Below are 11,614 nucleotides of genomic sequence, written 5' to 3'. Positions count from 1 at the left end.
CTGCTGCGCATGCGCAGGCGGGCCCGGCCCGAGTCTCCTTTGCGGCCTCCGGCGCCTCGGCCGCATCCCGTGGATTTGAGTCTCGCGCTTTCTTCCTTCGCTCGCTGGCGGGTTCGCGCCTCTTCCACGTCCTCCGGCAGCGAGGCTGGGGAAGGGTTGGAGGGGGCTGTTGACCGCTGCCTTTAAGGTGTGCTCGGCGCGGCCATGTCGGCCGGCGAGGTCGAGCGTCTAGTGTCGGAGCTGAGCGGCGGGACCGGAGGGGATGAGGAGGAAGAGTGGCTCTATGGCGGTACGGAACTTCCTGTCCTTGCTCCCTCTCCCGGATTCTCTCGGGCCTCCCCTCCCGGCGCGCAAACGGTCGTCCTCTCTGGCCCCCCACAGCCGCGCCGGGGGCGTGTGGACCGGAACCTGGTCCGGCCTAAGTCAGGCCGGGCGCGGTGTGCGTGCTCCCCACCGCCTCGGCCTCCTCTCGCCCAGCCCACACCCCCAAACACGCTCGCACCCCGCGGCGGCGGCGGCGGCGGCGGGGCCGGGCCCAGACCCTCGCCCTCCACCTGGCCTGGACAGCGCGGCCGAGGTACCTCGCCTCCGCGCTTTTTATTGTTTACTGTTTAAAATCGATCTGAGCAGCGCTGGTGCGTCTCTTCCAGCCCCTTCCTGTCCCTTTAAGCAGCAGTTACTCTGCAGAAGCTCAATAAAGTCGATGCTGTGAAACTAACGTCTTGTTTCTTGATGGTCAGTTGGTGTGGAATGCACCTTGTCTGAAAGTCGTGCTTTAAAAATAATTCAGAGAGAAAGAAAGAGATGGAGTACATTATGGCCCGTAAAGGAAACCCCGAATGTCTCCTGATGCATTAAGGTGAAGTTTTCTTCTTTAAGAGGCTGCTCTTCAGCCCGCATCATGGCAGCAACATGCCCCTTCGGCTTATGGTTTTCAGTCTCATCTCATGTATTCATTTCTCACGAAGTAAATTTAATACATCTTGCATTTCCGTTTTGAAGGGGACTTGTTTGGATATTTGGTTTTTAACTTTTATTAAGTCGCAGTCCCTTCTCGTGGGTTACAGATACTAGATTTGAAAATTAACATTTGCTCCTTGCCAGCAATGTATATCCTTGATTGCCTTTAGAATAATACAGTGAAAGTATAGGCTTCGGCACCATGATGATGTGACTTGGACAAACTTGGATTTTGATAAACTTGTAAAATAAAATAATTTGTCTTTGGTGGCAAGATTTAGCAGTAGTAATATTCTTTGATATGTAAATGTGTAAGGTTTATTTTTTACGAAGACCTAGAAGTCTTTAATACCATTTTAAGTTTATTTTTATGGGAGTAAAGTCTGATTTTTTCATAAAAAGACATATCTTGTTAAATTATTACAAGGTGATCTAACTTTGGATGTGCTTATAGGCCCATGGGACGTGCATGTGCACAGTGATTTGGCAAAGGACCTAGGTTAGTGCTTGTGATGATCACTTCAGATTTTCATACTACTAGTTTCTTTAAGAGTAGTTTGTGTGTTAATTTTATTTATTTATGTATTTTATTTTTTTTTGGTAGATGAAAATGAAGTTGAAAGACCAGAAGAAGAAAATACCAGGTTAGTGAGATTTCTTGTTGATACTTAACACAGATCCTGTGATACACTGGTTCTATCAACAAGTTGTTAAAATTATTTCATTATAATCGTGGGTTTGATTACACTCTGACTAAAGGTTGGAAGACATCGAATCTTTGGGAGTTTATTCCTATTTCAGGACCTAATCTTATTTATACCAGCCTGTTTATTTGCTAGTAGCTGAAGGGACAAAGATTTTGAAGTAAGGGTTTAAATACTTTTCAGTGTTAAGTAACTTCTTATTCTTAAGTGGAGTATACAGTATATCCATTAAGACTATTAAGAAAAAACTTTAAAAAAATTTTTTTAAATACATAATCTTAAATTACAGTGAATATTTATGATGGTGTAATGCACTTTGGTTATAATTTTAGCATTTTGTATTTAAATGCAAAGTAGAATTAATGAACTTGTCACAAGATTAGTTCCCTTTTTTAGGTGACTAGAAAAGTATGAGTATTGTTTATAGAACATGTCCAGGGAGCCAGAAACTGAAATCTGAATTTCAAAGCAGCTTATGCATACAAGTTAATGGATATGCTGACATTACTCTGACCAGAGGCCTTAGAGTTCTACAATGGGGAAGGGGTGGTTAAAAACAAAGGCTTTTAGAGAATATTTGGTTTTAATAAGTGGGGGAAATAGTACTTCACACCCACCAGGATGGCTGTAATGAAGACAGCAACAGGTGTTGGTGAGGATATGGAGAAGTTGGAACCCTCATACACTGATGGGATTGTAAAATGGTGCAGCTACTTTGGGAAACAGACTGGCAGTTTTTTAAAAGATTAAACACAGAGTCACGATATGATTTAGGATTACCAATCTTTGTTCTGTACCTTAAGAGAGGTGAAAACATACATCTACGCGAAAACTTGTACTATAGATTCTCACTTATCATGTCGATAGGTTCTGCAGATTTAAGTGAAACTACGTTTAACGAGACCAATTCTGCCATACGCTAATTGGTATAAACAAAGTTATGTTCCTAAGCATCTCATCAATGTTACAACAAAACGACCTTCAGTGAAGGGATGTTATTCGGGCACCTTCTGTACATGAGTATTCATAGCGTTATTCATAGTAGCCAAAAAATGGAAATAACCAGTGTCCATCAAATAATGGATAGATAAACGTGGTATATTTATACAGTGGAATACTATTTGACAGTAAAAGGAAATGAAGTATTCGTGTGTTACAGCGTTAGTGAATCTTGAAAACATGCTAAGTGAAAGAAGCCAGTCACAAAGGACTGCATATTGTATACTTTTATTTATATTAAATGGACAGAATATGTAAATTCATAGGGATACCAAGTAATTAGTGTTGGCCAGATTGAGTACAGGGCAAAATGGGAGTGACTAATATATACAAGATTTTTTGGGGGGAGGGGCGTGATGAAAATGTTCTGGGATTAGATAGTTGTTATTGTTGCACTGTTGTGTAAGCATACTAAAAACCATTGAGTTGCTCATTTGAAATGAGTGGATAGCGTGGTGTATGCATTATATCTCAAAGCTGTTAGTTTGAATACACGTGAGTGGAGAGACAAAGTGAGGAGTATAAATAGAAATAGCTTTGGGGGTGCTGAAATTAGTCTGTTCTTCCTCACTTAAAACTATCCCTTATATTGGAAGATATTAAAAAAAAAACACTCATTGCTATATTTGAAATTTTATCATCTGGCTTTTAAATGTATGTATTCAACCCAGTTTCTAATGCTAATCTTAACCGCAAATTAAGGATTTGTGTAATTTATAATTTGGAAAGTAATTAAATATTTCTTTATACCCTGTTTTTCAGTTAGTTAAGAAATTAATTGATAACGAGGTCCAGAATCACAACTAAATACACCTTTTTGTGAGCTAATTTTTAATATCAGTTTTTGGCTATAATTCTTGAAGCTTATTTTCTGATTGAACATTCTTTAATTTTAATTCCACAATACACAGCTTGATTAAATTTATTGGAGAGGTGCCTTTTGCCTTGCCTGAGCACTGCCAAAAATGTCTTTATATTTCTTAATAAAACTTTATTTGGTGAGCTATTAAATTTAATCTTATGGGAAAGATCTACCCTTCAGATTTTATTTTTCTAGAAAATGCCTATAATTTTATCGTGTTTTTAGCATTTTAATGGTGATAGAGAATTAAAACTTTTAAAAGTTTATTGGGGAAGAGAGCAACAACCCAGAGTTCTAGTGTCTAGCTTGGTACATCATTGCATTTTCCCAAGTGAGCTGAGTCCTTGTTAGAATTTTCCCCAGCTTCTTTGTGACTGGTTCATTATTAAAACCGCTGCTCTTCTTAACCATTGCATTATACTATCTCCAATTCTCTCATGTTTTATCTATCCATGTTTTGGCTAACCATATTGTTTTGTGACATATACGAGTTGAACTTCTTCCTGGCTACCTGGAAGCTTATTTAAGCAGGAGTAAATGTACCAAAGAAATATAGGTGCACGTTTGTTTTCTTGAGTCAAGCAGTAGAACAGTGAAAATGTAAGATAAACGATAGTTTTTATTCTTCATTTTACTTTATTTGGAGATAGTATTATAAAATGCCAAGGTAGAGAGATTAAATTGATTTATGTAGAAACTGCTTGACACAGAATGAAGTTTAGAAGATAGCAGAAGTCAAATGAGGTCTTTGAACTGAGTAATTGTTAGTTGCTCTGTACTTGCATTTCCTTATATCTATAAATGAGGTTAGTGGTTAATTCCCATTATGAAAATTATAATTATTAAAAATACAGAAACCAATTAACACTATATATAGTACTAGAAGTTGTATTTGATTGTTAATGGCCAAGTGTTTGTGATGAGACACTTGCGAAGAAGATATAAGAGAATAAGAGTGTCTTACTATTGTGTCAGTATAATTAGTTTTTTAATGCATCAAAAGTAGTCTGCAGCTATCATTAGTATCAAATTGGAAAGCAGTCTTAAATGAAGATAAACTTTTTTATCTTAAAATTTATTTTCTGTACAACAAGGAACATACATCCAAAGTGATGAAACAGAAAGCCAGGAAGAAGCATGTATGTTAACTCAATAACAAAAGAGTTAATGTGACCATATTACAAATCTGAAAATAGGAAACTTACATAGTCCTTGACAATTACATTAGTTTCGGCATACAGAGGATGTTCAATAAAGATTTAGGGTAAGTGTAAGTGTTACGCATATTTATAAAATGTAAAAAAAAAAACCCTCAAATTATATTCCACCATTAAATTGCAAATTTGACACCATTAACAAATTTGTAGGCAATTCCATTCTATTTCTAATGTAGAGGAAGGCATGAGAAATACAGAGTCCGTAGTTTTTACTATTCATTTTCTTACCATCTAGTGGAGACAATTTTAGAAAACTATCAGGCATAGCTTAAAAATACTAGGACACCTTATCTGTACTTCTCAGAAGTAATACTAGGCATATGTACTTATTTTTGTTGTTGTAGTGCCAATAATCCTCCATCTGGAAATGAAGATGAAACTGCTGAGAATGGAGTACCTAAACCGGTAATACAAAGATTTGAAAATCTAGTTACTTCTCTGTTTAAAATCTTTTATCAATAGTTTTGCCTTCACTTAGGAATAAAGCCAAAATTCAATATGACTTTCATTATCCTGCTTGATCTGGCCCCCTCTTACATCACTTACCTCATCTGGTGCCATCAAAAGCATAACGAAGAGAAGTAGTGGGAAGATTTCAGATGAAATAGGGCATGTGCATAGGCTTGATGTTTATTTCAAGCAACTGAATGGTCATAGATCATCTAATTAGCTCATACCCTGATTTTCAAAGCGAACATTTGAGTCTTAAAACCTAAGTTTGATTGCCATGTTTTTTAGCAAAAAGTTTTCTTGTATAAGTGACAGTATTTGCCCTCGTCCCTGGTGAAAGTGATGTTTTTTGGAGGTGTGTGAACATATTATGGGTCCTATGACTATTTTTAACGTTTTACTCCCCCCCCCCCCCATAGTTTAGTTACTCTACAAGTTTGTATCAAAAATTACTTCGCCTAGTTTTTCTACTTTTAAAATTTACAATTATGTGACAAAGCACAAAATAGCCTTTTAGAGCCAAAACAAAAGCTTGTAAATGGCCTTTCTTTTACTCATAGAAACAAAATATTCCCTCAACCATTTGCATGCAGGGCCTCTTGTAGGTGTAAATGAATTCCAGGAATAAGTGAGGTGCTCCCTAACTATTTGGGGCTTTTACAATTTTTTGTTAATCCTTACCCAAGGATATTTTTCCCATTGATTTTTTTTTTAATTTTGTTTTATTTCTTAAAGTATTACAAAGAGTATTATATATGTCTCCTCCCCCACCCCCCTTGACATTCCCCTGGCCTCCCCTACCCCCCAGTGTCTTGTGTCCATTGGTTATTCTTATATGCATGCATACAAGTCTTTTGGTGATCTCTTACCCCCGCCCTCCCCCCCCCCCCCATCCCTCCCCAGGCTTCCCACTGTAGTTTGACAGTCTGTTCAATGCTGCTCTGCCTCTGTATCTATTTTTGTTCATCAATCTATAATGGGCTTTATTATCTATAAATGAGTGAGATCATGTGGTATTTTTCTCGGCTTCCCAGGGGCCGTCTCAGCCTCACAGGGGCCGTTTCAACCTCACAGGGGCCGTCATTGATTTTTTTAGAGCAAGTGGGTGGGAAGAGAAACATTTGGTTGTTTCTCACACACCCCCTACTAGGCCAGTAAGGACCCTACTACCCAGGTATGCGCCCTTGACTGGGAATCAAATGCACAACCTTTAGGTTCTCTGGCCAATGCTCTACCACTGGCCAGGGCTATTTGGTGGATATTAACCTTGACACTGTGACTCTTAAAATTGTTTTCCTCTTAACTTTATATATTCTTTTCACCAAGAATTTCTCAAATACTTTTTAATAATTTTATCTCCTTTATATATTAGTAAATTGCCTTAGATCCTTTTTGCAAGAGGAGCAGTTATAAATGATAGAAAAAAAACACATTATTTACAAAAAGATGATGGTGAAAAAAGGTTTTCGCATTCTTATCCTTTTTATCATGTAAAGTATTGAAGTTGTAAATGAGTTGAAATAAGGATCAGTTCTGTGAGCTTGTAACTTTTTTCTGTAAATCTATAGCTTAATTGCAAAACGGTTACTTTTTCATTTATTCATATCAGGTACTGAAATGGATTATTGAATGTATTTTATAATTGTTTATGTTGGTATAGAAAGTGACCGAGACTGAAGATGATAGTGATAGCGACAGTGATGATGACGAGGATGATGTTCATGTCACTATAGGAGACATTAAAACGGGAGCACCACAGTATGGGTAAGTTATTTTTAAGTAACAATTGTGTGACTAAAGCAAAGGTAGTATGCCTATATCAAGCCATCAGTGGTTGATTTAATTGTTTTTTACATTTTTGCATCTTACCATGAGTTGATAAGAGAATAGAGTTTAAAAATTCTCAGCATAAGGAAAAATATTTGTAACTAAGTGTGGTGATGTGTGTTAACTAAACTTTGCAATTTAAACATATTGCATCAGGCTGTACACCTAAAATTAATGTTATTATTATTTAAAATCTATTTTTACTGATTTCAGAGAGGGAAAGGTAGAGAGAGAAACGCTGGTGATGAGAATCATTGATTGGCTGCCTCATGCACACCCCCTACTGGGGATCAAGCCCCGCAACCCAGGCATGTGACCTTGTCTGGAATCGACCCTGGGACCCTTCAGTCCGAAGGCTGACACTCTACTCATGGAGCCAAACTTGCTAGGGCAATATATGTTATATTTTAATTGCAGCTCATGATAAAAGGAATTTCACCATGACAGTATTCCTTTTCTAAAGATAATTAGGTAAAATTACATGGGAGCAGCAGTAGTTTTGATTTCTGAAATTAAAGTTTTTATAAATGAACTGAATACAACAAATTCTTTAGGTAGAATTAGAAAACCTTAAATTGAAGTTTGTATCTGTATTGTTTTGCGATTTTATTAGTTATCCAAAGCTGAGTTTAGGGTTTTAATTTTTTTGTCCAATAAAAACAGTATCAAAAGTATTGCTTTTTGATCTTCATAGTGTTTTTTTTAAATTATCAATTATCCTGTAGACTTTTTTCAGTAAAATTCTGAATCAAGTGAGTGACTCATTAAGTATGTATAAAATCTTACGGAAATATTGGAAGGGAATATATTAAAGTACAGGTTGTGATTTTGTTTTGGTGGTAGCATAAGAATCAAGGTTATATGTGTTTTTAGTTTGAATGTGTAATGTAGTTGTGCATTGGACACATAAAATAAACTTTTCATTAATTGTACTATATAGTTTATTAAGCAGCCTTATCTGGAATCAACCAATACATATATATACAGTACACATCAGTACATTTGAAGATGGGTGGGCAAAAGTAGGTTAATAATAATGATATTGATGATAATATAATAAGTAATAAATAATAATACAAGAATAAATTGTTTGCTATATTCACACTGTAAACCTACTTTTTCCCCACCCCTGCATTTTATCTCTTCAGTAGAGCCTTTGTTTTCAAAAGTTTTTTATTTCAGGAGCTCAATTTTACAATATAATAATGACTGCCTGTGTAATTTTAAAACCCTAGCAACTTTTTTGGGAGCAGGGTTGAGAAGAGACTAAATTATTTATGTTAGAGGTAGATAACTATTTTTTAAAATATATTTTTATTGATTTCAGAGAGGAAGGGAGAGGGGGAGAGAGATAGAAACATCAAGGATGAGAGAGAATCATTGATAGGCTGCCTCCTGTAGGCCCCCTACTCGGGATCAAGCCCACAACCCTGGCATGTGCCCTTGACTGGAATCAGACCTGGGATCCTTCAGTCGCAGGTCAATGCTCTGTCCACTGAGCCAAACTGGCTAGGATGAGGTAGATAACTTTTGAAGTTCTCTTTATCCCCACTTTTAAAATAAATAGTGTTGGGCTTATAATATGTTAGTAGGCCTCTAGGCTAGTAGACATTTACCATCTGCATTATGCAAAAGAAACACTTTAATATGATATACCACTCATGGCGTATTTAGCAAATACTTTTATATAAAATTTGTATTTGCAAGTATAGAACAATTAAAGCAAATGGTGATTTCTTTTATTAATATGACCAATTTTTGGTAGGAATCACATGCAGATATTAAATGCACAGACTCCCATAGTACTTTCTCTGAACTTTATTTCTTACAGCAATTTCCAGTTCATAAATTCTACTTATGTTTATACATGTTTGAACTCTAAATTCCTTAAGAGTAGAAATCTTGGTTTATGAATTTTTCTATTCCTTATATTGCCTTACATCTAGTAAGTATTCAATAAATCTTTATTGACCTGGTAGATTACATGTTAAAACAAGTGACACTTAACTCTGGTGCCGTGTCACATATAGAAATTTTTTGATATTTGCAACCATAGTAAAACAAAGATTAATATTTTTGATATTTATTTTATATATTTAGATGCCATTTAACAAAGAAATTTACCACCATTTTTTGCCCATATGGATAACATTTTTTCCTCAATATTAGATTATGAAAATTTTCAAATATTCAGAAAAGTTGAAAGAATTGAGGTGTGAACATTTATTTACCCATTACCTAGGTTATACAATTTACATTTTTCTATGTTTGCTTTATAATATACTGTACATATACATACACACACACACACACACACACACACACACACCTGGCTAGATGGAGATATATAGATATATACACACACATCCACCCATGCATTTAATGTGTTTTGTTTTTTAATGTGTTTTTTTAAATCCTCATTTGAGGATTTGTTTTTTATTGAATTTAGAGAGATGAAAGGAGGGGGAGAGAGAAATACTGATGTGAGAAAAAATGTTGATTGGTTACTTCCGTTATGCGCCCTGACCTTGTATTGAACCCTCAATCTTATTTTTAAAATGTATTTTTAATGCATTTCAAAGTAAGCTACAGATCTTTCTGAAGGGTATAAAACTTATTTAACCTTGATAATTCAAGCTATATTCCTTGAAAACTGAAAGAAAACCAGTGAGAAAATTAAATTTAGTGGCTATTTACTTTGTGTACACTTCAGAAGCATGTTTAAAGAACAAATTATGTTTGAGAAACAATACTAAATTGGTTTATTATTAGCTCTTAGAAAGTACAAAATAGAATTTTTTGACAACATACTTTTGTTACAAAGTTCATTTTATCTATACAGTAGGAAGAAAAGCTGTTAGGAACAATATCTTGTATAGAGAAGTAGTTTCTTAGCTATGTCTTTGAGATTCATCCATTCTTTCATTAAGCACTTTTCAAAGACAGTTTAGCACTGTACTAATTGATGATGGGGTTATCTATAATAGTAAAAGCGTAATATGCTAATTAGACTGGACATCCTTCCGGACAAAGCCGGGCTGGGAGGGAAGCCTGGGTCACGGGTGCCTGCTGGCAGCCAGAGGAAGGAAGGCCTATTTTTGCACGAATTTCATGCATCAGGCCTCTAAGTAAAAAATAATATAATAGTCCTTTTTTTACCAGAATTAGTGAGGAAGACAGAGCAATACTTTTAGCGAGTGTAAGTGCAAGAATAGGAACATATACAAAATGATTTGAAAGCTTTGGGAGGAGAGTTGCTATAAGCCTACAGGTGTTGGAAGATGTTAGAGGGCTATTTTAACTTGTTTGGATAATTTTTCAGTTAAAATGATTTAGGTAGAGGATACTGTTTAGATGTAATGCAAGCATGGTTTAAGGAACCACATGCCTGAAGGATAAAGGTAAATGAGAGAGGATGGTCGAAACTATTTAAGGAGAAGGGAGTTAGACTGTTTTTGCTATGTTATCATGGAACCTTTGAAGGTTTTTTTAGGCAAGTCAGCTTATTTGTAAAGATAAATAGTAGCAATAAACCAGTTAGATATTAGTTGTCAAAGTGATTGTCCACATGAGATAATCCAAACTAAGCCAACAGCAGTAGTATAGGGATGAATGGGAAAAGAAGGTATATTTGAGTATTAATTAGAAATAAATTGGTAACTAATTAGTTGTGGATGGAGAGGGAGAAAAAGGACTCAATGACTTACAGGTTTCTAGAGCAGTTTATTGAGTACGTAGCAGTACTATATAAGTGAATAACCTAGGTCTCAAATTTAGTACATTGGAGACCAAAAGGTGGAAATTATTAGGAAAGTTCAGTTAGCTAAACTTGTTAGGGTAAAGAACCAAGTTAAAAAACATGGATATAATGTGAGACTATGTCATTGAAAACATTGTCTATAACTTGAGGTCTTACTAATACCTATTTGCTTTGTGGGAATGGAGCCTTCTTCCTTACCTACTCTCTTTTGTCCCCTTTTCCCTAACCTCCCCAATAATGTATAAGCCTATTTTGGTCAGTATATTTGATTTTCCTACTCTTACATAAGAATGCATTATATGGAAAAGCAGGGAAGTATCTATAAGCTCATTAAAGAAAATGTATACAAGGTCTATGGGGTGTTAAGTGACTTGGCTAAGATTATCAACACTAATAAAAGAGAAAAATGGTAATTGGCGTACGAGCTACCCTTTTCATTGGCTAATCAGGGCTATATGCAAATTAACTGCCAACTAAGATTGGCAGTTAACTGCCAACAAGATGGCGGTTAATTTGCATATGTAGGCACAATGCAGGGAGGCGAAAGGGAAAGCAGGAAGAAGCCCCCTGCCACTGACAGTGATTGGAAACCCAGGGGGGAGCTAAGAGCTGGGGGGGGCAGGGCAAAGGTGGCCCTGGGGCCGCCTTTGCCCTGCCCCCCAGCCATGATCGGAGAATCAGGCACCTTTGCCGCCCTGGCCAGTGATAGCAGGAAGTAGGGGTGGAGCCAGCGATGGGAGCTGGGCACGGTCGAAGCTGGCAGTCCCGGGAGCTAGGGGTCCCTTGCCTGGGCCTAAAGCGAAGCCCATGATCGTGGGGCTGCTGCAGCTGCGGG

The 11,614-nt window shown here is 36.8% G+C and overlaps 1 protein-coding gene across 17 annotated transcripts in view; it reads left to right on the top strand.

Annotated features, from left to right (window-relative positions):
• Window positions 1-11,614, top strand: part of FIP1L1 (factor interacting with PAPOLA and CPSF1) — a 104,163-nt gene continuing 92,549 nt past the window's right edge. For 4 of the 17 annotated variants that reach the window (XM_059671273.1, XM_059671256.1, XM_059671162.1 and 1 more), the window contains exons 1-5: window positions 3-289; window positions 1,415-1,459; window positions 1,565-1,604; window positions 5,087-5,147; window positions 6,853-6,956. In XM_059671273.1, the coding sequence (XP_059527256.1) occupies window positions 205-289; window positions 1,415-1,459; window positions 1,565-1,604; window positions 5,087-5,147; window positions 6,853-6,956 (335 nt within the window). In that variant the 5' untranslated portion in view covers window positions 3-204. Of the gene's footprint in view, window positions 290-1,414; window positions 1,460-1,564; window positions 1,605-5,086; window positions 5,148-6,851; window positions 6,957-11,614 lie in introns of all 17 variants that reach the window. The other 13 variants (XM_059671290.1, XM_059671281.1, XM_059671189.1 and 10 more) reach the window with 8 other exon arrangements.

This window comes from Myotis daubentonii, chromosome 1 (genome assembly GCF_963259705.1).
Source record: "Myotis daubentonii chromosome 1, mMyoDau2.1, whole genome shotgun sequence".
In the NCBI taxonomy this organism is placed as follows: domain Eukaryota; kingdom Metazoa; phylum Chordata; class Mammalia; order Chiroptera; family Vespertilionidae; genus Myotis; species Myotis daubentonii.
This window is presented reverse-complemented; position numbering and strand designations above follow the sequence as displayed.